The following is a 26,443-nucleotide window of genomic DNA, read 5'->3' on the forward strand; positions in this document are numbered from 1 at the left end:
GTCCAGGAAAGAGCACTCTTTCCTGGACTCGAACTCAAGTTCTGTCGAAGGGTCATGAGGACTCGAAACGTCAACTCTTTTCTTCTCCGCCGATGCTGCCGGACATAAAATGTCTCCTGGCATTATCACATCGCTGTTTGTGGGAGCTTGCTGCACATAAAATGGCTGCTGGTTTTTTTTATTAATTTATGGAATGTGGGCATTGCTGGTTAGGCCAGCGTTTATTGCCCATCCCTAATTGCACTTGAGAAGATGGTGGTGAGCTGTCTTCTTGAACTGCTGCAGTCCATATGGTATAGGTACACCTACAGTGCTGTTAGGGAAGATTTTGAGGCACCAAGATTTTGACCCAGCGACAGTGAAGGAATGGCGATATGGTTCCAAGTCAGGATGGTGAGTGGCTTGGAGGGAACTTCCAGGTGGTGGTGTTCCCATGTGTCTGCTGCCCTTGTCCTTCTAGATGGTAGTGGTCGTGGGGTTGGAAGGTGCTGCCTAAGGAGCCTTGGTGAACTCCTGCAGTGCATCTTGTAGATGTGCATTGGCAGTGGAGGGAGTGAATGTTTGTGGATGTGGTGCTAATCAAGCGGCCTGCTTTGTGGATGGTGTCAAGCTCCTTGAGTGTTGATGGAGTTGCACTCATTCAGACAAGCGGAGAGTATTCCATCACACTCCTGGTTTGTGCCTTGTAGATCGTGGACAGGCTTTGGGGGGTCAGGAGGTGAGTTACTTACTGCAGGATTCTGCTCTTGTAGCCACAATATTTATAAGGCTATTTCAGTTCAGTTTCTGGTCAATGGTAGCCACCAGGATGTTGATAGTGGGGGATTCAGTGATAGTAATGCCATTGAATGTCAAGGGGCAATGGTTGGATTCTCTCTTGTTGGAGATGAGCATTGCCTGGCACTTGTGTGGCACAAATGTTACTTGCCACTTGTCAGCCCAAGCCTGGATATTGTCCATGTCTTGCTGCATTTGGACATGGACTGTTGCAGTATCTGAGGAGTTGTAACTGATACTGAACATCATGCAATCATCAGCGAACATCTCCACTTCTGACCTTATGATGGAGGGAAGGTCATCGATGAAGCAGCTAAAGATGGTTGGACCGAGGACACTACCCTGAGGAAGTCCTCCAGTGATGTCCTGGAATAGAGATGACTGACTTCCAACAACCACAACCATCTTCCTTTGTGCAAGGGATGACTCCAACCATGTCTCCTACATTACAACAGTGACTATACTTCTAAACTACTTCATTGGATGTAAAGTGTTTTGGTCATGAAAGGTGCTATATAAATGGAAGCCTTTCTTTTTTCTTTCTTTTGATTGGGTGAGGACAAGTTGTGAAACTCTCACAGTCCAGACTTGCCTATGAAAGACCATTGAACGATGAGGTACCAAAGGGCTGCCAATGTCATGAGAGTAAGCTGCAGAACAAATCAGTAGCTTCAAGAGGATGGAAGAAAAATGTTGGTTTTGTGTAAATATATACGGTGCCTTTTCTAACCTCAGGACAGTTATTTGTATATTAATTATATCTAATTGTATGCTGGCAGAGGGCAGTAACTGAGGATTCACTTATGCCCCTATAAAAAAGGAACAGCTTGAAACTGGAGCAGTTGGGTGAGGAGGTGTATGCTTGTAATGTGTAACTCTAAATAAATGCACATAAAAGTATAGAAAGATTGGATCCACTTCTACCTTTCAGCACATGACTTTCTGGAGTTTAATGAGGGCATCCCAAAGTACTTTCCAGCCAATGAAGTACTTCTGAAATTTAGTCACTATTGTAATACTGCACAGGAAACATGGTAACCAATTTGCACACAGCAAGTTCCCACAAACAATATTGAGATAATGACCAAATACCCTAATCTCTTTTCTAGTGATGTTGGTTGAGGGATAAATATTTGCTTTGACTCCCTGTTTATTCTTCAGATAGTGCCATGGCATCTCTTATGTCCATCCGAGAGGGCGGACAGGGCTTCCGTTTAATGCCTCATCTGAAAGCTGCACTTGGACAGTGCAGTACTCCCTCAGCACTGCACTGAGAGTGTCAGCCTAGATTTTGTGCTCACGTCTCTGAAGTGAACCCGCAATCTTCTGACTCAGAGGCGCAAGTGCTACCCACCGAGCCAGGGTTGACACAAGGCTGATGTAATGACAGGTTGAAGCAGATGAAATGGTTAACCATTCACAGCGATATTGCTGTGTCTGACTGATGCACCAGCAATTGTGTCATGGTTAGCAAAAAAAAATTCTCTTTTCTTCTGTTCGGTTTGTTCAGCAAGTTCTCTGTCTGCAGAACCAAAAAGCCTGATGAAGCCGAGGCAAAAAAAAAATCCCTGTATTCAATTGGATGAGAGAGGTCCTCATTTGATAGTACCGCATTAGGAAATAGATGAGCAGACTGTTCAGAGTTGAAAGGGATTTAAATAATTGAATTCAAGTACAAGCTATGTGCAGAGTAGGATAAAGGAGCATGTCATGTGCCCCCCGCCCCCATGTGTTCACTCTCCCTGGAGTCCTAACTCATTGTTGTGTCGAGTCCCTAATCTCTACAATTAAAGTCACATTGAATGCCAATTGGAGCCCTATTCAAGACGCCATGTTCAATTTAGGAGTACTGGAGCTAAACTGCTACAGCCTTGGGCTTCAGGTACAATATAGAAATAATAAGGTTACAATAAGGTCTGTAATTCCTGGGTTGATGGAGATATTACACCACTGCGGGCAGAATCCTCCCTTTTCTAATGGTTTTGGATTCCCAATCCCCTCCTCTCAGAATTGTTTTTTTTAAAGGATTTCCCTCCCCCCACTGTGACTGGCTGGAGCACCAGTACCTTTGTAACAGATTGGATGTTGTTTAGGGCAACAGTCATAATGTGGCACATCTGATAACAGAATGTTTTGCCAATTCTACTTTTATAAGAACATAAGAAATATGAGCAAATTCATAATCTCTGTCTTTGGACACCCTCACATCTTCTCTACATCTACTCTATGAAATTCTTTCATTATCAGGCTATCCCTCTTTTCTAAAAGAAACAGCCCTATCCTGTTCAATCTCTCCTGATAGTTACAACCTCTCAGTTCTACGATCATTCTAGTATACCTTTTCTGCACCTCTCCAGTGCCTCCATATCCTTTATTATAATAAGGAGAGCAGAATTATTCACCTAACTCCAGGTGTGGTCTAATCAAGGTTTCATACAAATTTAACATCACTTCTCTTCTTTTCAATTCTATCCCTTTGGAAATGAACCCCAGTGCTGGTTTTCTGCTTTTAATTGTCCTTTTAGCCAGTGTCGCTTCTTTGACTGATTTGTGAAGGTGTAACCCTAAATTCTTTGCTCTGCTACCCCTACTTATTACCCAGGGAATGAGTGGCCTCTTTATTCTTTCTACCAAGATGCACAGCCTCACACTCATCCATCTCGAAATTCATTTGCCAATTAAACACCCATTTACAAATGTATTAATGCCTTCCTGTATTTTGGAGGGAAAAACAGCAAGAGCAAAATATACTTCAAGTGATGAATTTATTTATTAAGGAAACAAAACTGTGAATCGCTATCACAGTCTATGATGATGGTGGAGTGGGTGACATGGGTCAGTTTGCCCAGTAAAAGCACTTCAGATTAACCATCAGTGGAAGCTGACGGATGGGCATCTGAAGAGCCCACAATGGCATTAAACACATTGTTAATAACTAATTATACATCTGATATGAAGAACTGCATCAAGCACTCCCCAGGTCAGCTTTAGATTAAAGTTCCCCCTACACTGTTCCAACTGTGTGCCCAGCAGGCACCTCATGAAGTATTAATGTGGTACTTTCAATTTTCCACAACAGACATCCCTGTGGGATGAGCCAGACTGCCACCTCGGTACCATGTGGCCATGGCCAAACACTGTTGGGATTAACCCAAACACTCCGCAGCTAGCAACTAGAAAAGTCTTATATCCTTTCCATGGGGCTGGATTCGAACTCAGGTCCCAGCAGTAACCAGTCCATGTCTAACCCACTGCACCAACAAGTATCACCACTTGGACAGGGCTGTAGAGATGGAGTCAGCACATCTGTGTTGTACGAGACTCATTTACTGAGATAATCTGCCTTCTTGCTGCATTCTGATTGTGTTTGTAATATTAATTAACCAGCCGGAGTAACTCGTTTCTCACTATCAACCCATCCGACCTGAGAGATGTTGACACTATTGCTTCGTAAGGGATTTTTTTTTCCATTACTACGTGCTCTGGCATAGATTTGTGGTCTGTTTGCAGGGCTTGTTGATATTGCAGCCGGTGTCTGGAGGAGCTTGCAGACTCCTTGCCTATTAGTCGGCAAAATCCAAAATGTTTTTGAATTAAAGGTGCTATTCTGTCACCTAGCACAGCAGCTTGGAAATTATATTTATATGTGACAGTGTTTCAGTAACACAGTATCTTTACTTCAGTGCTCACTGTGTGAGCTGCTACCTGGAAGCTATACTCAATTGTACCTCTTTACCACTTAGAATTGATAATGGTCTTCACTCATTTTATTTTGTAATGATATTTTTGGGCTGCAGATGGAATGCTTTGTCACTGTGCTACGTTCCCCTGTCATTTCGCTCCCTCTTTCTGTGTTTAGCTGAGTGACTCTGTCATTGGTAGGGCAGATTCACACCTTATCAGCCCCTACTGCTGACCACCTAGTGGCCTCCAAGACCACCCAGGAGCCACTCACACATTCTCTCTCCATGCCTCACCACCCCCCCCAAAGCCCCAACCTGACCATTGCCACCAGCCTCCTTGCGGAGCTCAGCTCCACCTCATTCAGTACAGATCAGCTACTAAGGGAAGCAGGACTTGAACCAATCTCCATCTCCGTTCCATGGCACTCTCCGTCAGTGCCCTTAGCTAAAGGCTGGATGCCATGTTTGTCATAGTGAGGGATGTCAGGGTTCCTAATGTTTCCCACCATCAGGGTACCGGAAGACGGGAGGCAGATCCTCCCTTCAGCTCTCTTGAGTGCTGGGTTTGGAAACACATTAACTCCAGCGTAGTCATCATTCAACCCATCTTGCCAGCTGGAACACTGTGGAAATGTGATTGGGCCACAGTAGGAGATGTTTAGGGATAAAGAAGAGAGGAAGAATCCATTTGGGACCAGTGACAGGTTTGAATTGTCAGAAGTGGCAGCTTTTTTTCAAACTTGAAATAGGTATCATGGTGTGGAAACTAGCAAAATGTAAGTAGGAAGGTTTTTATTTTGTTTTTCTCTCCAGATTTCAGTGGCCATTCTTCAGTTATGATCCAAAGTATTGGCTGGCTATTCAATGATCACAGCTAAGTTCAATAATGTCCTCATCTTAATGCTTCAGCTAACACAACACAGACCAAAGATCAAATTCCAGTATGCTGGTTAACACTTTTACCAAATAAGCTATTGGGCAAAGCTAAATGGGGAGACAGTAGACTAAATTTTCCTCGGTTGCAACGGTTTAGGCCTGAAAGGTGATCAGTAGGTTTTAGACAGATTCAGATGGAAACATGCTGTTTGAACCCAGTTAGCATAAGTTCAGGTGCAGCTTTGGACTGGCCTAGAGGGACCACTGGTGGCGAGAGCAGAAAACAGCACGTAAGTGAAATTTAAAGGTACGTAAACGATTATGCTTTTGAGTCTTTCTGCCTCTCTTACTCCAAATTATTCCAACTCTAGTATCCTAGGATCACTATCAAGAGAGAGTGGCAACTCCCACAGCTTGGAGTGTGTCTATCCTAACCATAATATCTAGTTAAACTTTCGGTAACATGGCTGAGAAAATGGAACAAGAGGCTAATTGCATTTTTAAAAATTCTTCCATGGGATGTGGGCATCGCTGACCAGACCAGCATTTGTTGCCCATCCCTAATTTCGCTGGAGATGGTGGTGGTGAGCTGCCTTCTTGAACATCTGCAGTCCATGTCAATATTAGAAATGCTGGTCCCTTTAAGAGTAAACCAGAACAAGCTTCAGAGTGAATTGAGAGCAGGTGATGCTCACTGAAACCTGTACTTAAGAGCTGGGTCCCTCCCCAGTAGGGGGGGTGGTTTTGTTTCTGGGCAGGGAGAGGATCTAGAATGGAAGAATGGAAACTGATATTTGTTCTGAACTATAGTTTAACAATAAAACACTTGCGGTTCACAGAATACTTTTTGCTGCCTGATTTGGTCAATGGCTGTCCACTAATTAGACAGTCCATCTGGTGTAGTTAGGTGCTGTCAGGAAGGGAGTTCCAGGATTTTGACCTGGCAACAGTGAAGGGATGGCAATAAATGTCCATGTCAAGATGGTGTGTGATTTGGAGGGAACTTGCAGGTGGTGGTGTTTCCATATGTCTTCTGCCCTTGACCTACTGGCAGGTTTGCAAAAATGCTGTTGAAGGGGGCTTGGCCAGTTGTTGAAGTGCTTCAAGTATCTGGTACACACTGCTGCTACTGCGTGTCAATGATGGGGGGAGTGAATGTTTAAGGTGATGGATCGGGTGCCAATGAAAATCATAGGATGTGGGTGTTGCTGGCTAGGCCAGCATTTATTGCCCATCCCTAATTGCCCTAGAGAAGGTGGTGGTGAGCTGCCACCTCAAACTGCTGCAGTCTGTATAGTGTAGGTACACCCACAGTGCTGTTAGGGAGAGAGTTCCAGGATTTTACCCCAGCAACAGTGAAGGAATGGTGATAAATTTTTAGGTCAGGATGGTGAGTGGCTTGGAGGGGACCTTCCAGGTGGTGGTGTTTCCATGCACCTGCTGCCCTTGTCCTTCTACATGGTAGAGGTCATGGGCTTTGATGTGCTGTCAAAAAGCCTTGGAGAATTGTTGCAGTGCTTTTTAGAGATGGTACATGTTGCAGCCATTGTCTGTTGGTGGTGAAGGGAGTGAATGTTTAAGGTGGTGAATGAGTTGCCGATCGAGTAAATTGCTTTATCCTAGATCTTGATAGATGTGCCCAGACAGTGCTGGCTCTGCCTCACCATGGCATGCCTCCTTTTGTTTCAGTGCCACTGAAAGCATGACACACACACAGATGTACTCAAGGAAGCCATCAATATTATGGTCAATCAAGGCACTGGTCTGTATTAATGATGCTATTGTGTCTGCCAGCCCATTTTCCTTTTGAAAAAGAGGGGATTCATCATTGGCCAAAACAATATCTGGTCATTGCTGTCACAGATGTGGGCTGTATGGGTACTAGTGGGTGGGCACAGTGTGTTGTGATATCCCTTGGCAGCAGCTTAGGGTCAATGCCACCAAGGCAAAAACGGTACCAAGCCTGGAATAACTATCTGATTTTTAAAAGCAAATTAATCTGACTGCTCTTACCAAGAGCTGCCCTCCCCTTTAATAGAGCTATACATTGATACCAATCTGAACTTGCACTGGCTAGATAAAAGGGAGGGGGAGGAACACGTCAGTGGAAGATTAAGACGGCACAAAGTGAGAATCTGCTGGATTTCATGATGATGGTGGGATAAGGAATAAAAGCTGACAATTCAATCGGGCAACATAACGAGTTTAAGATGTGCTGGGTCACCAAGAATCAGTGAGTGTCGCTATGCAGGCTTCCTCCAAAATGTCCTGTGTTTCTCTCCCCTGTACACCGTGTTCCTACTGATCATGGTCATTTCCCCTTCATCTCCACCACAATCGGACGTGAGTGCCGTGACCTGTAGTACTCCCCGCAGGCGAAGAGATTCACAGCAAACCTGGTACAACCTCTAAACAGGAAACAATGATATCATATCCTAAAAAAGCTCAAGATCGTTAAATGATGGTCAGACTTCACTGATAGACGGAGGCAGGATTTCCACCATGCATCATCAGTGAGCAGTGGGAGAGGATCTGAAGGTGTAAATATTTTTCACTATCCAGTTTCCTTTTACAGATAAAGCACTAGGCGCTGCTTCTGTTACAGCCCAAGCTCCCAACGAGATTTACATTCAAGTGCCAAAGGAACATCCCACTCAAAGTGCAAAAGGGTCTTGCTCCCAATCAAAGCTCTGATTTAGTGGTCATGTGCATTAGAACAGTGATACTTCAAGCTGTACTTTCATTGGCTGGAAAGCACTTTGGGACATCCTGAGTCAAAGCGCTTTAAAAATGCAAGTTCTTTCTTTATGTAGAACCCACTGTCCAATCAAGCACTCAAAATATAAGACGTGTCATTTAGCAACTCAGGTTTTTTGTAGATGGAGGGTAGATGCAGCTGAGAAACTGTCAGATTGTGAAAAATTGTCCCTGCGTGTGACACCATAAGCACTCCATATTTGTGATGTTACTGGCGTTCACAGTGTAAGGTTTGGGAAGGCTCTTACATTACAAAATAATGCAGCCCCTGACTGCCCTCCCCTGAGCAGAGGTGTCAATAACCACGGGGCATAGATTTAAGGTAAGGGGCAGGGGGTTTAGAGAGGATTGGAGGAAAAATTATTTCGCCCAGAGGGTGGTTGGAATCTGGAACACACTGCCTGAGGGGGTATTAGAGGCAGGAACCCTCACAACACTTAAGAAGTATTTAGATGAGCACTTGAAACGCCACAGTTTACAGGGCTACAGGCCAAGTGCTGGAAAATGGGATTAGAGTGGATAGTGCTTGATGGCCAGCACGGACACAATGGGTCTGTTTCTGTGCTGTATAACCCTATGACTCTAATAAACAAGGGCAGCTGCAAGGTAGAATGAGCATAGTATTCTCCCTTTAGACTTGTTGGGATCATTTGCAGTACAATTGATTGGAATATCTCTCCTTTTTTAAGGGAGACATACGCTTTAATTCAGTCCTAACCCATCTTTATTAAAGATATTATAGAAAAGTTTACTCATGACATTTTGCAGTAATAGGTTGCTATGGCACTAGAATGGATATATGATGGAATGGGATAGCCAAATGGCAGCAAAGCTGATGTGCTAGTTTGAGATTGTTAATTAAAATTGACTTTTTTTAATGTTTACTGAAATAAGTAATTTCAAACTGTTAAATTGCTCAGATAACATCAGTTCAGTAAAATTTTAATGATTTTACCAAGGTTCCTGAAAGTACTTTATGTTCACTTCCTGAAATGTCAGGTCTTTTATTTTGCTTTGTCTCTATGCAATTAACGAAAAAGACTTTCACATCCACAGCTGTCCCCAAGCTCAAGAATGTAACGGGAAACATCCCATCTCCTGACCGTTAATAGCCCAATTCAAAAACTACTCAGTAACCCTGCAGAATACATCAGACACAGAAGCCACTAACTCCCGCAGCTTTGCACCCAATGTTCCTCTACACAGGCTTCCTTGTCTTTTAATTCCGCTTCTTTTGCCTCGCAAACATCAGGAGCACTTTTGTGCATCATGTCTGTGTAGGGGTGGGTTTTACAGTTTTATTCCACATAACACCAAGAGCAAATCTTCCCCAAATGCATGAATTGGACATGGTCAAAATCCTTTTAACATATCCTCAATTTGTAAAAGCAAGAGATGCCCAGAGTCTGAGCCTTTTGGATCCTCTTATGAATCAAACACATTTGCCGATGATACCCCCCTGTCTTGACATCTCCCCGACTCCGTCCTAGTTATTACCAGTGTGCTCATTATCCAAAGCCAGAAGTTCACTTGTAAGGTGTAAAATTCAACAACAACCTGTAAGCAGCAGTTGGAGAGGGGAGATTGACAATGGTCCTGTCAAATGCTGCACACTTCATTAGCCCTACACTATATAGCTCATAAAGTTTATCGGGCTAAGATAAGGAAGCACAAAATAGACCCCACGCCATTGAAACAACAGGAACCCAGAACAAATATTTACACGAGTACTGATTGCCTCCCCACTTCCATCTAACACAGCAGACCAACATTGAGATTACAAGTGAGACCCCGTTTATCTTTACCTTTTTTTGTTTTTACTCTCTATTTGTTCCTCCCCACTATCCCTGAAGATGCCAATTCTTTCTGGGATAGGGTCCCACAGGAACTGACTGCTCTCCAGTATTTCAGCCAACTGGAATTTTTTTTTAACGTGCATTCCCTCCTTCTTTCAACCCACATTTGGCGCCCTTGTCTTCAGCTGTTAAGGCTCTAAACTCTGGATTTCCCTCCCTAAACCTCTCTGTCTCTCATCCCTCTTTCCTCTTTTAACACTCCCTAAAATCTATCTCTTTGACAAAGCTTTTAGCGACCTGTCCTCATATCTCCTTATGTCACTCAATGTCAACATTTTCTCTGATAATGCTCCTGTGAAGCACCCCTTGGTTGTTTTGCCACATTAAAGGTGCATTGGGGATGCAGGATGTTAGTGTGGTTGTTGTTGTACATAGCAACTGTTGACTGACCATTTGACTGGGGCCATCAAGCTGTGTCAAAACCCAACTTGTCCTCTGCCTATGTCTATCCATTTACTTTCCAGGTGAGGTCACTGGCTAGTGATGTGGAATTGGTATCCTGGCTGATTTTAATTTTTTTGTCTTTATTTACCCATTATAGGCCCATTGTCCTGTTTATTGTCATAATGCTTATATAAATTGGAGTGATTTCTGTTGTATTGGATATCCTCAACTGATTTAGTCCATCATGGTGTATGCAGCCTTGAAATAGCCCTATGTCCTCATCAAGAAAATTGCAATTCAAATTCCTTGATAGGAGTAAACTGTTCAATGAACCCTGGGGCAGAGAGCCTCTGTGCTTTGTGTTGAACTTGTTTGCATTTGGAAACTAAGTGTAAACTTTGCTTGGCCAGGATTTAGTGTGGACTAACTACAATACTGCCCTTTTAAGCAAATGTCTTTCAGATCACTACATTCCCTCAGTGTCGACAGCCAGAAAGCGACAGAGTGCTAACAATCACCAACTGTGTGCTGAGTTCATTCAAACCCTTCATGTTTCCCTTGCTGGGAAACTCTTACAAAAGCCTCTCTACTCTTTCCCTTTATCTCGCAACAGAAAGAATGGCAAAGGAAGGAAAATACCCAGATGGCTTCATTCTTAGAGTTAAGAGAAAGAAGAAAGAGCAAAGCAAGTCCCAATGGTTTCAAAGTGTTTAACACAAAGCTCTCTCTTGTTCAGAACTTGGAGTGATACAGAACCAAGGTTTCAGTCTAGTGTTTGTGCTCCCATGATTCAGGACCCTCTTCAGCTACCTCTATCCATTCAACTCCCAAATCAGTAGCTCCCATTAATCCTCTTCCTTCATCACAAACTTTCTTGTCTCTCCCTGATCTATTTATATCAGTCATCAGTACTTCTTTAAACATCCCTCTCTCCCTCCTCAGCAGCAAATGCTCTTGCCTCTCCCTGCAAACTCATCATTACTAAATTTGAGACTCACTGCACCTTGCGAAAAATTGCAGAACTCTTCACTTCACTCCATCCATCCATCCTCCTGGAACTTACAGACTTTAAATCCAATGTTGGAGTTACCCTAATCACTCCACCCTTGCTCTTTCTGATCCTCTCTCCTACTCTTTGCAACCCTTGGTGATATCCTGCACTATAGGACCTTAGTCCTTCTCCTGGATCTCTCAAGAACAAATTGGTGCAATATTCACGGCTTTGGTGAGCTCAATCTTATGTCCAACTTCGTATACCTGGTAAGTATATCTAAAGGCATATTGGAAATAGTATTTGTTCAACACTTCAATTCATGTCTCAAGTTCTACTTTAAAGTTCATTTTTGCGTTAACAAGCTTCTTGAAGAAACAATGTCACATCATGAGGTGTTAAACCTTTATAAAAAGGTTGGTTTTGCCTCAGCTGGAGCTGTGTTCTCAATTCTGGGCACCATTCTTTTGGAAGGTTTTCAAAGCTTTGGAGAGGGTACAAAAGTGATTTGCAAGAAGGGCTCCTGAGGTGAGGGACTTCAGTTACATGGAGAGACTAGATAGGCTGGGATTGTTCTCCTTAGAGGAGAGAAAGTTAGGAGGAGATTTGATTGAGGCGCTCAAAACCATGAATGGTTTTAATAGGGTAAATAAAGAGAAACAGGTTCCAAAGAGAACACAGATTTAAGGTGATTGGCAAAAAAACCCAGGGCTATGGGGGAGGATCGGGGAAGTGGAATTAATTGGACAGATCTACTAAAGAGCTGGCACAAGCCTGATGGGCTGAATGGCCACCTTCTGTGCTGTTTCATTCTATGATTCTATGATAGGGGAAACTGCAGAACTGTATACCTCACCCATTCATACAGTTTGTTAAATATCTTACACACTCTGGTGATGTTATAATTAAGTTGGTTGTTTGAGACCACAATGTGATTGATGAAGAGTTGAATCTCTGCACAGGTTTGTATTTTGCTGACTCTGATAAAGAGAATCTTTTGCTGAGATCTACTCACTGGTAACCAGTCCCTATCATGATGTCAGCAGGCGAAAGGGGCCACAACGGTGACATCCTTGTGATTAAACAGCTGGCAATGTTACAAACCAGATTAATCCAGAGAGTGGTTGTATCTGGCCCAGATCAAGGGGCAGAGGATTCTGTTGCAATTTACTGATGTTTACTCTTCTATAAACAGGATCAACTTCCCCTTTAAAATAATAGTGAGCAGCAAACTGTCGGTGTGAAAAGATTGTGGTCTGTGTTGGGGATACATTAATAATGGTTCTTAATATAATTACCAACAATGATCACAGATTCGTCTCTTTATCTTAGCCAGAATGTTGTGTGGGTGTGTGTTTGTATCTAGGTAGGTAGCATACACCTCTGTCTCACTTTTCCCATCTGTTCTTCTCTTTCTCTTTGTCTCTCCCTTACTTAGTCTCTCTTCCTCCATCTCCTGTTAACTCTTCCTCATGCTTTCCTTCTGAGTGGGATGATAAGACAGAGGTCCATAAACAATAACCCCCACACTAAATATAACATTACTAAATATAACACACTAAATATACGATTACTTCTGCCATTAACTATGAGGAAATTAACAATATGAGAACAAGTGGTGCTGCCTGGATATTGGAGCCAATTACACAGTGTGAATATGATCATTACCTACATATATAAAAACAAAAAAACTGTGGATGCTGGAAATCCAAAACAAAAACAGAATTACCTGGAAAAACTCAGCAGGTCTGGCAGCATCGGCGGAGAAGAAAAGAGTTGACGTTTCGAGTCCTCATGACCCTTCGACAGAACTTGAGGACTCAAGTTCTGTCGAAGGGTCATGAGGACTCGAAACGTCAACTCTTTTCTTCTCCGCCGATGCTGCCAGACCTGCTGAGTTTTTCCAGGTAATTCTGATCATTACCTACATTCATCTAACTGCAGGAGCCATACCTGAAAGACAATGCACAACTTGGGAACAGTAGCATTGCAGGGCACTCGTCATTACAGAACATGCAAATAAAAATTTACATAGGTTTTTAGTGCTCGACAACACTAAATAATAACCTTTCAGTTGTCAGGGTCACCACATGCAATCTCTCTTTCACTTCATGTAGTGGATTGAACCTGTGATGTTGGCGTTATTCTGCACCACACTCTAGCCAGCTAGCTAACCAACTCTCACACCATGGGCAATGCAGACCACATTCACGGGGAGCTGCTAGCAAGTGTTTTTTTTTTAAATCATTCTGCCAGTTTTTTCTCCTGAAGGCACTGACCTGTACTGGAGTGTGGCGTACCTCCCAGGAAGAGCCATTGAAGTCAGCGGATGATGGTCAGGAGCATGAGCCTTGAACGACCTTCACCCCCCGCCCCGGCCCATGGCGCTGAGTCCAATTCTAGTGCTCCTGCTGTCGCCCCAGAGAGAGTTGAGGTAACGCAATACAACTGAATTAATTAATCTCAACAAACACTGCTGTAAGGGAACCTAGGACCTTCTGATCTGATGGCTCAGTCCCATACAGGGGAAAGTGCTACCACTGAGATAACATCTAGATTTCTTGTTTGAGCAATTAACCAGTTGAAGCAGTCACAGATGGGAATGTTCCCCAGATGGGAATGTTCCCCAGATGGGAATGTTCATTCAATAGGGTCAGGGAAATTGTTTTGAAATTTTTAGTGGTCAACCTCTGCTCCTGTGGGTGTAAACAGGCCAATAACTCTACGGAAGGCTGTGGTCCTTCAGAGAAGCACAAGCTGCTCTTACCTTCACATATTCCGACTTGGAATCCATGTTCTGTAGGTTACTGTAGAGAGAAAGAAAAAGAGATTATTTCAGCACAGTGGGGATAAGGCAGATGGCTATGATGCCACTGGTACAGGAAGATGACTCAGTGAATTAGAGAACCAAGATGAAGTGCCCAGAGGTTCAAGGGGTGAAGGAGGTAAAACCCACAGGGAGTTGCTCCAAGCCTCTGCAGTTTATCTTCAGGAGGCCTTGAGCCACTCTGGAGTATTATATAGAATATACATCATTAACACTGGCCAGTCAGCCCCACACAAATCTCCATCCATTCCATCTATGCCATCTTAGCCTTTCAATATTTTTTCTATTCCCGTTTCTCTCATGTGCTTTCCTAGTTTTCTTTCAAAAGCAACGATGCTGGAGGCAGAGGCCTTGTGAATAGATCATCCACCTGCCCTCTTAGCTTGGAGAGGGATAATTGTGGGATGGGAAAAAATTAAAGGATAAATACTAGCAACCTTTCTCCTCTCCTTACCCACTCAGAGAATCCAATGTTTCCATGATCTTGGACTTGATCAGTTCACACAGCACTCCCTTAAGTTGTATAAACACCCAAGGTTTAATTCATTGCACTTCCGTTTTCCTGTCCTGTTCCCACTAAAGTCTAAATAAGTCCTCATGCACATCCTTCCCCCACCACTCTGCATTTTCACTGTGCTGAATTCAAAACTCAGCATAGAGTCTCCTACTACAACTCGTGTATTCGCCAACCTCAACAACCCTAGAACTCCTCCAGCAGTCCCTCCAGCCTACATGTACATGCTTTAAAACCCAAACCTGACAATATCCACCCATTCCTTCTCAGCTGATCTCTTCCTCAATCTTACTCTTTTTGACCTGGGTGGTATCCAGTAATATGTTCCCCTGCCTTTCACTGTGCTTTCTTGGTTTTAAAACATTCATTCAGCCAAAAGCCTGAACATGGGGAGGGGCTGGGAATTGTTGTAGACTTGGCTGTTACACTGAACGAGATAATATACATCGTTCTTGGAAACAGCGAGCACACTAAACTCGCAATGAATCAAGAGAGTAGGAACTCAAGGACCTAACAATTCTTTTTTTTCTTTATAGACTCACAGAAAGGGGAGGCCTTGTGATTAATAATTCACCTGGGTCACACTCAAACTTCCAGCTATTCAAACTCTGTGTTCCACGTTGATCTGGGAACGGAATCTGGGTCCGATGTTTGGATAGAATGGTTTCCTATCGAGCTTCCTGGCTTGATTAGTTATTTCATCTTTCAGTGAAGGGGATTCAAGCCTTTAAGGGAGCACTGCTATCTTGTAGGGTGTCTCACAGGATACTAATTGTATCCTAATAGAGACATTCAAAATCATGCAGGGGTTTGATAGAGTAGACATAGAGCTGATATTTCTACTTGTGGGGGAAGACCAAAAGCACAGGTCAGAAGTATATGATACGCACTAATAAATCCAAAAGGGAATTTGGGAAAAAATTTCTTTCCCCAAAAAGAGTGATTAGGATGTGGGACTTGGTACCACAAGTGGATAGCATGGATGCATTTAAGGGGAAGCTAGATAAGCACATGAGGGAGACAGGAATAGAGGGATATGTTGGTAGGGTTAGATGAAGAGGGGTGGTAGGAGGCTTTTATAGAACGTAAACACCAGCATAGACCGCTTGAACTGAATGGCCTGTTTCTGTGAAGTAGATTCAATGTTATTCTATACAATGTCAACCCTGAGGTATGCACAATGGTGAGATCAGTGACACCATCACATCTGCTTCGGAGGTGTATATGGATCAAAATATTGGCCCAGAAATTGAGGGCATGAAACACACAGGACCACCTCAGTACAAGCTGTCTCCAGTTGCCAACATAGTGGATACCAAATGGAATTTTCACAACTGCTTCTTTATGTGCTTCATTATGATAATATTAGTGGTCTTGAAAAATAGGAACAAATAGCTCACTTGTGACAGAGTCTGTGTGTGTGTGAGCTTGTCTCCTCGCTGTCATACCAGCACAGGCAAAGGTCACTCACCAGGGGAAGAAATATTATCCAGTTTTTAGCTGACCTAAAACACATGCTGGCCTAACACAGCTCCTTCTGACCCCCGTGCCATCTCCCATCCATTGGGTAGCTGAGCAATATGGACAAAGAAGCTCCTAGAAATGATCCCTGGTCTATATGCGGAGTTAGCAAGCTATAGTGGACTGCCCCCCGCACCTCCTGATCATAGCCAGTGTCTCCCACTGGAAACTGCCTGTGTCATCGTGTAAGGACAGGAAGGTGTAGTGTAACCAGTCAGTTGAGATACTTGAGGATGGTCAGTGCTCATGGACTTCCAATGAAGCAAGACCTTTATCAGAGGAAATAAGAAACATGGAGGCGGAAAAACCCACTGTAACTCACGCCATCTTTCCTTTTGACCCTCCTAAAGGCACTGACACATCAGCAAAAATAAATGGTAAACGATGTTTTGACAAGTTGAAATTTCCAAGGAATTAAATTTTCTACAGCACTTGTACCTCACAGGAATCGTCTATAAATAACAAATGGTTGTCAATGTGACAAGTTGTAGTGCAGGGAAAACTTTACGCAGGTAATTCTGACTTTGAGTGATAATTCTATGGGTAACTTTAGTGATTTTATTGGATTGGTGTAATTTTTAAATAAATTTAAATAAACGTTATTTTCAGGGGGAGGACAGGGGGAGAGTTAGAAAAGGCTGTGTGACCAATTTGATTGGATAGCATTTTTTTTCTGCCTTTGAACTAATCAGCATTGGGTCACCAGACAGATTGTGGTTTATTTAAGACACTTGGCAAAATATGATGGATGATTTTAATGGTACATACGTAACCTTCTGGGTTTGATGTTCAGATTTGCTGTGATGTGCACTATTACACAAAAACTTTCAATTATAGAGATTCTTCATTTACTCCCCAAATACCTCAGCCATGTTGTCCAGTTAATGCTCAACTAGCAGAATAAATTCTCTCGAGAGAATATAGCAAGATCATTTTAGTGGAACAACATCTGTTTCTGCTACACTCAAAGTGACATAGCCTCTTAAACTCAGGAACCAGCGATCTGGACATGTGTATCCTTTCAGTCTGCATCGGACATGGGTCTGGAAACACTCACTAGTTTAACCCAATCAGCACCTGGCACAAGTCAGATTTAGCTTTCAGATGAACTACTTTGTGTATTGACATTACCCTGTATAGCAAGGTCTTTGATTATTATTGGGGTCAGTTTATAAAATCCACCCTTGTGTAGCATGTTTACAACTAAACACAAATAAGCCAGGAGTAATTCAGCAGGAAAAATTACTCAACATAAATTAGAGTGAAAACACAAACGAGGTTGTCGCGGTGGCCATGTTCCTAGATGTACAGCCCACTTTAGAATGGAGTCATGCAGGATGGCTGACATCTGTCCCGATGTTCCTTGACCAGCAATGTTACAGGTTCAATCCCAAGTCTGTACTGAGTTAGCTGGTCTCAGATAGGGTTGGCGTATTAAGAAATTACATAGGTTATATGGCACAGAAAAGGCCATTCAGCCCAACCAGTCTATGCTACTAAATAATTTAGTTCTATTATGCATGCTGCTGTATTCATCATCCAATCTTCTCTCAGACACATGCTTCCTACTCACACCCCGTCTGTGTAACAATCACTATATTTTTAATTATTCAAGGAGTGTGTACATTACTGCCAAAGCCAATATTTATTGCCCATTCCAAATTGTCCTCAAGAAGGTGCTGGCAACTTTTTTGACAACTGAGTGACTTGCTAGGCCATTTCAGAGGACAGTTGAGTCAATCACATTGCTGTGCCTCTGGAGTCACATGTAGGCCAGACCAGGTAAGGACAGCAGATTTCCTTTCTTAAAGGGCATTAGTGAACCAGATGGGTTTTTTACAACAATCCAATAGTTACATAGCCACCATTGGGCAAATCACTCAAGGTTTCCCCATTCTTAGTCCGTTTCCTAGAGGTTTCTGCTGAAAGGTGATTTTTTTTCATGTGAAGCCCAGAGAGGACAGGACAGATTTGGTCGCGATGCCTCTTGAGATTGAAAAGCTTGACAAGAGTCATTCCGTAGGCTCACATATCCCAAGTCCAAGAGGATGGGCAGCGCGTGTATGAACCATGTCCCAGCATGTTGCCCTTTCATGGAGGGGGGGGGGGGGGCGGTGTGCAGGTTGGGTGGGGAGGAGAGTACACTGGGAAAAATAAACAACACAAAGACCATTTTCCAATAGTGAGTGCTTTGGTGCGGTGAGCTGCATCAGGAAAAGAGTTAATGTTTCACAATCTGCTTCCCTTCCCATTGTGGGTAGTGTTTTGATTTAAAGTGGGTTGGGGGGGGGCGGGAATATGAAGAAGCAATTAAAAGCAATTACCACGAGATAAAGTGGCTATTAATAAGACGTTAACATGATATAAAACATAGTAACTGTGCAACAATGAATGGTTGTGTAATGATGCTATTAATTAACTGCGGTTAGCTCATCTTGCTTTCAGTCATCTTTTATTTAATACATAACATGGAGCATTATCTCCCTGTTGCCCTGAGGGCACTAACTCACATCACGGCTTCAAAGGCTGCTATTTGCTACCTTGCCAAAGTGTGGCCAGTCTTTCTGCATGAACCTTGGCAGTGAGCGTGGGCCAATGAGTGTGCGCACTTGGATGGAAAGCAAACCAAAAGCCATTCCTTCCCAATATGCACACCCTCATAGACACACATGCTCATGAACCAGCCTCTGAATTGGGATCGGTAGATAACAGTCAGGGTCAGCAATACTGCAACATTTTCCCCTTTCTAAACCCCAGGGCTCTGAGGCTATTTCTGGTGCGCCCCCACTCCCCCCCAAAAGCTGTCCAGTTTGATATCAATTGAACAAAGGAAGGGAAATAAAAACAGAAAGCTCTGGAAAAACTCAGCAGGTCTGGCAGCATCTGTGGAGAGAGAAACAGAGTTAATGTTTCGAGTCCAATATGACTCTTCTTCGGAACTGAATTTGGGACCATCCTGATCTGTATGACTTTATCACCCAGTCCGTTAGGTAAACCATTGGAAGAGCCCAACCCACAGTTTCAAGATCTCTTTCCCCCTTGAATGGACCATTCCACTGCTAATGATGATCACATTCTTTACTTTATCATCAATCTACTAGACTAGAGCAATCCATAGAGCAAGAGGGAAGCAAATGAATTTTAAGCAACGGCATATTAATGGTAAATTAAACACAGGAACTTTGAAGGGGTTTTGAAAGGAGGATCTGTTGATTGCCAGAATGGGAAGGACTGAGTGATTAGCCCTCCAGGAGTGGCAATTTGCTGAAAGATATTTAGACAAGTGCTGAACGTACAGGACTGCTGAGTGTCAAGAATGCAGGCAGTTGTACAATCTGTTGTTGTATGAGGCATCTCAAGTTACAGATCTGTAAGCAGCTGTCCACAGGAGCACCCCAAACAAGCAATCGAGCTGAGCCGAGCCGTTACATGGAGCACACGTTCTGCGTGCCACTCCCTTTATTTAAAACTGCCATCTCCTTAAAAAGGCTTTGCATTTACATAGCACCCTTCACAAATGCAGGAGGTCTCAAAGCACTTTGCAGCCAATGAAGTGTTTCTGAGGTGTAGTCATTGTTGTAATGTAGGAAACATGGCAGCCAATTGGCACACAATGTGATAATGATCAGATTTTTTTTAAATGATGTTGATTGGGGGATAAATATTAGCCAAAACACCAGGGATAGCTCCCCTGCTCTTCTTCGATATAGTGCCATGAGATCTTTTACATCCACCCAAGAGGAAACACAGCACTTCAGTTTAACATCTCATTCAAAACTCAGGACTCCCCAATAATGCAGTGGAGAGCTCCCTCATTACTGTACATTTCACTTGTGCTCAAAAGTCACTAGTGTTGGATTTGAACCCTTAACCTTATGACTCAGAGGTGAGTGCATTACCTACTGAGCCACAGCTAGAAGCAATATGGTGAATAATACAACAGAGCCAGACACACACACAACACCAACTTTCAGCAGGAGCAGGAATCCTGCCTGATTCATTTTGTAAGTATCCCAGGGGGGTTTCCTCATGGCCCAGAGCAGCTACCCTGGCCCCTGAAGGAGCACAGAATCCTGAGGCCTTACTGTGATGCTGCAAACACATGATGGGTGCATTAAACTACTCAACCACTGCAAAATATTGCAGGTTAAATGTTAAAAATGAATGTGCAGGATTCCCTGCTGTTAATTTGGGATATTTCATTGGGGAGGTTATCAGATGTGCAGGCCAGTCTGCTTCAAGCTGATGTAGTGCTCACTCCCTCTCCAACAGTCTCCTTGTTGACTTTGGATTAGTTCCACCATCAATCACCCAGTGATATGTGCTTCCTCTGGAATGGTCTCCATGACAACAGATTACTACAATCAAACTTAAATAACCTCCCGTTTACTTATTTTTATTCATTCCTTTGTTATTTCTTCCCAACTCCCCTCCCTTTCTCCACACAGGAGAGAGACAGTTCCTGCGCTAAAGTGTTAAACCAGACCATAGGAGCATCTCTGTGTCGGAGTGTCCCATAGAACAGGAGTCACCATAGCCTCTGGTTTCCTCTGTCCCGCTGCATGTTGAGGGGCTGTGGGCAGACACGGTTGTGGGGGGGGAGGGGGTGCACAGACACAGGGACAGGGATGGCGAGTGCCCCTAATCTACTTAGTACATTGATAAGAACAAAAAAACTGCGGATGCTGGAAATCCAAAACAAAAACAGAATTACCTGGAAAAACTCAGCAGGTCTGGCAGCATCGGCGGAGAAGAAAAGAGTTGACCATGAGGACTCGAAACGTCAACTCTTTTCTTCTCCGCCGATGCTGCCAGACCTGCTGAGTTTTTCCAGGTAATTCTGTTTTTGTTTTCTACTTAGTACATTGTTAGGAGAGTGCAGCTCACCACATGGTTAAACTACATTCCTACCACCCTGTCTCACTGCATGGTGGAACATCCCCTGGGATATTATTGTACCTCAGGACGTCTCTTATTTCACAATATTCTCAAATAAGTAAAAAGTACAAACACAGCAGGCACGTTTCATCATAAAGTGATGAACATCCTCACAGATAAACACAGATCAGAGGTACTGTTCATCTTAGTCCACCGTCCAATACTCTCAGCACAACAACCAACTACTTTAAGGCTGAGGGCCATTGCCATTGAGCCAGAAGGTTTTTGGTTCATGGGCGGAGAAGAAAAGAGTTGACGTTTCGAGTCTTCATGACCCTTCGACAGAACTTGAGTGAGTCCAGGAAAGGGGTGAAATATAAGCTGGTTTAAGGTGTGTGTGTGTGTGTGTGTGTGTGTGTGTGTGTGTGGCAGGGGAGGGGGGGGGGTGGGGGGGGTGGTTTGGGTGGGGAGAGAGAGAGAGGAGGGGGTTGGTGTGGTTGTAGGGACAAACAAGCAGTAATAGAAGCAGATCAGCAAAAGATGTGACACCAACCCCCTCCACTTCTTCTCTCTCTCTCCCCCCACCCAAACCACACCCCCCCCCCACCACACACACACACACACCTTAAACCAGCTTATATTTCACCCCTTTCCTGGACTCACTCAAGTTCTGTCGAAGGGTCATGAAGACTCGAAACGTCAACTCTTTTCTTCTCCGCCGATGCTGCCAGACCTGCTGAGTTTTTCCAGGTAATTCTGTTTTTGTTTTGGATTTACAGCATCCGCAGTTTTTTTATTTTTATCTTTTGGTTCATGCCCTGTTCCATATAGACTTAATGCTACATTCCAGTACTGATGGAGTGCTGCACTGTCAGAGGTGCTGTCTTTCAGATGAGACGTTAAACCAAGGTGCCATCTGCCCCTTCAGACAGACGTAAAACATCCCTGTGACACTATGTGAGGAAGAATGCTGTCCTGTCAATATTTATTCCTCAACGTCCATTTCTAACAGGTTATCCGGTTGTTATCTCATTGTTCTTTGTGGGAGCTTGCTGTGCACAAACTGGCTGCCACATTTCCTACATCACAACACTACATAATTTGTTTTGAGGCTGTTAAAAGTGCCAGCTAAATGCAAGGCCTTTCTTTCACTATGTATTCATCACCACTGCCCTAATCGACAAACCAGGCAAGTGTTGAAATCTGTTCTGACATCCACACCACATGGGCCTCTCAACAACTTTACAGATTATTATAAACATGTGAATGTGACCCTAGGTTGTGAAGTGGATAAATTGCTACAAGTGTGGAAGACAAGGAGACCATGAGAGTAGGGAAGCTGGTGGCACAGTGGTTAGGCAGTAACCTATGCCCTCTTTCCCCTGGGTTCATCCAGTCCTAAGTGACAAGTGAAGTCAGTCAAGGTCCAATGTAGAATGAGTTTGGTATCTGATCTTATCTCCCCATGTGCATTGTCCACAGCATAAAGCCAGTCTGAATGAGGAAAATATCCATTTACTGCTTGGCAGACCAATACAGCTGGTATGGGAAATGGGAAAATGTCACACTGGCAGCGCAGGCACAGGCTTTTTGAAGTGTGGGCAGAATAGAAAGAGCTTTAGTTGCATCTAATTGAAAATGATAATTTTTGATACTGAGCGCCTGAAATGGAAAGCGTCCTGTTCGCCAGCATTCATGCCCCTCAACTTGAAAAGCAGAAAAAAGTAAACTGAGAAAAGTCAAAGGGCTGAAGTTTCCCAGCTGCACAGAGGCAGCTTTGGAGGTGGTGGGGGCTTGTGGAAATGTGGAACAGCCTGCATCTGGGTCAACTCCACAACATCTTCCCACCTCCAATGCCTTTTCATGAATCCAGGTTCCCAGTGGCTGCAGCTACTGACACGCAGCTGTGAGTAGCCAATTAAGGCAAATGAAGGCGCAATTCACTTCACTCTTTGAACACACACACACACACACCCATCCCCACACTCCACCCCCACACCCCCACCCACCCCCACACACACGCACCCCCCACACACACCCCCACCCACCCCCAAACACACACACCCATCCTCATACTCCACCCCCACATCCCCACCCACCCCCACACACACACACCCCCCACCCACACCCCCACCCACCCCCACACACACACACACCCATCCCCACACCCACATACCCACCCACCTCCACACACACACACACACACACACACACCCATCCCCACACCCACATACCCACCCACCTCCACACACACACACACACACACACACCCATCCCCACACCCCCACCCCCACCCACCCACCCCCCCACACACACACACCCACACACATACCCCCATCCACCCCCAAACACACACACCCATCCCCACACCCCACCCCCACACCCCCACCCACCCCCACACACACACACCCCCACACACACCCCCCACCCACCCCCACACACACACACCCATCCCCACACTCCACCCCCACACCCACACACCCCCACATACACACCCCCATCCACCCCCAAACACACACACCCATCCCCACACCCCACCCCCACACCCCCACCCACCCCCACACACACACACCTCCACACACACCCCCCACCCACCCCCACACACACACACCCATCCCCACACCCCAGCCCCACACCCCCACCCACCCCCACACACACACACCCCCACACACACCCCCAACCCACCCCCACACACACACACCCATCCCCACACTCCACCCCCACACACGCACCCACCCCCACACACACACACCCCCACACACACCCCCAACCCACCCCCACACACACACACCCATCCCCACACTCCACCCCCACACACGCACCCACCCCCACACACACACACCCCCACACACACCCCCACCCACCCTCCCACACACACACCCCCACACCCACACCCCCACCCACTCCCCCCCCACATACACACCCATCCCCACACTCCACCCCCACACCCCCACCCCCACCCACACCCACACCCACCCCCCACACACACACCCCCACACACACACACCCCCATCCACCCCCAAACATACACACCCCAATACACACACCCACACCCACACCCACACACACATACCCACACACACACACACACACACACACCCCCACACACACCCCCACCCCACACACACACACCCCCACCCCACACACACACCCCCACCCACCCCCACACACACACCCCCACCCACCCCCACACACACACACCCCAATACACACACACCCACCCACACCCACACACACACACACACACACACACACCCCCACACACACCCCCACCCCACACACACACACACCCCCACCCCACACACACACCCCCACCCACCCCCACACACACACCCCCACCCACCCCCACACCTACCCACCCCCCCACACACACCCCCCCACACACACACACCCATCCCACCCACCCCCACCCACCCCCACACACACCCTCACACACACACTCCCACACACACACACACCCACCCACCTCCACACACACCCCCCCCAAACACACCCCCACACACACCCCCCCCCCACACACACCCCCACACACACACTCCCACACACATGCACACACCCACCCCCCCACCCCACACACACCCACCCCCCCACACACCCCCACACCCACCCCCACACCCCACACCCCGCACACACATCCCCCCTCACACACCCACACACACACACCCACACACACACACACCCCCACACACACACCCCCACACACACACCCACCCACCACCCCAAACACACACCCACCCCCCCACCCACCCTCACACCCCACACCCCGCACACACATCCCCCCACACACACCCACACACACACACACACCCACCCATCCCCACACACACCCCCACCCACACCTCCCCACATACACACAACCCCCTCCCACCCCCCCACACATACATTTATTTGTCGAAGCCCCCCCACTGTGCCCGCTACCCCCAGCAGGTGAGAGGACCCCGCTTCACAACACGAAGTTGAAGTCTCGTTACTATTGAGGATATTGAAGAGCTCAGAGGCAGCAAATGGCAAAGCTGCTGCCTGCCCATATCGCAGCCTTGTCCTTGGGTAGTGAAATCGTGGGATCGGATGCATCCAATGGCCAGGTGCATTTTGCACTTCATCCCCTCCGCTGATAATGAGACTGGCTGCATTGTCTCCCTGCCAGTCCATCAGTCTGACCCTCAACCATGCTGCCACTGGTCTCACAGTGAGGGTTGCCTGGTGCCCATTCTACAGGGGCATTCCCACTGCCAGAACCTGCCCAGATTGGACAGTGAGGGTGCAGGCAGGGCAAACATCAGATACCAGTGAGGTTGAAATCCGGAAATGGTCCCAATGTCAGGTTCCTGATGGCGAGGGGGCAGATTAGCCCAAAGAGTGTGAAACAAGAATATGATAACCATACACAGAGGCAAGAGGTGATTTTCACCAATATAAAATCAAAACAAAAATGCCAGAAATGCTCAGCAGATCAGGCAGCATCTGTGGGGAGAGAAACAGAGCTAACATTTCAGGTTGATAACCTTTCACGAGCACAGTGAAAAGTTAGAGATGTAATAGGTTTTGAGTAAGGGGTAGCTGGGAATACGGGAGAGATTGAATGACAGGAGAGTTGGTCTTCCAGGGCCAAAGGGAATAGTGATGGGGAGGAATAGGAATAAGGAAGCTAAAGATGTGGCGAGAGCAGGTGTGCTGCTGTCTGAAAGAGAAAACTGAACCAAGCAAAGAAAAGGAAACAAAAAATGGGGGCAGAATTTATTGTCTGAAATTGTTGAACTCAGTGTTGAATCTGGAAGGCTGTAAAGTGCCTAATCAAAACGTGAGGTGCTGTCCTGACATTGAACTTCACTGGAACAGTGAGACAGGCCAAGGACAGGGATGTCAGCATGACAGCAAGGTGGGGAATTAAAAGTATAGGTCACTGGAAGCTGGGGGTCACGCTTGCAGACTGAATGGAGCTGTTCTGCAAAGCGGTCGCCCAATCTATGTTTGGTCTCCCTAGTGTAGAGGAGACCACATTGTGAGCAGCGAATACAGTGGACTAAATTGAAAGAATTTCACATAAAACACCTGTGACACCTGGAAGGAGTGTTTGGGGCCTTGGACGTTGAGGAGGGAGGATGGAAAAGGGCAGGTGTTATATCTCCTGTGTTTGCGTGGGAAGGTGCTGTGGGAAGGGGTCAGGGTGTTGGGGGTGATTGAGAAGTGAACCCAGGATATCACAGAAGGAACGGTCCCTTTAGAATGCTGAAAGAGGAACACTGCTTTGTGTTAGCTGATCTTAACCAGGCTGGGGGCTGAACTATTATCTATGGGGTGGGAAGTAAAATCAGACCAAGTTCACACAATTAAACAGTGACTCTTTTGGATAAATGCATACTACTGAGACATAATTAA

General features: G+C 45.4%; 1 protein-coding gene across 1 annotated transcript in view; it reads right to left on the reverse strand.

Moving 5' to 3' along the window:
• Positions 1-26,443, reverse strand: part of LOC121280943 (SH2 domain-containing protein 3C-like) — a 156,069-nt gene that overhangs the window by 53,267 nt on the left and 76,359 nt on the right. The window contains exon 5 of the mRNA XM_041193410.1: positions 14,092-14,131. Coding sequence (XP_041049344.1) covers positions 14,092-14,131 — 40 coding nt within the window. The remainder of the gene's footprint in view (positions 1-14,091; positions 14,132-26,443) is intronic.

This window comes from Carcharodon carcharias, chromosome 8, assembly GCF_017639515.1.
Source record: "Carcharodon carcharias isolate sCarCar2 chromosome 8, sCarCar2.pri, whole genome shotgun sequence".
Taxonomy (NCBI): Eukaryota; Metazoa; Chordata; class Chondrichthyes; order Lamniformes; family Lamnidae; genus Carcharodon; species Carcharodon carcharias.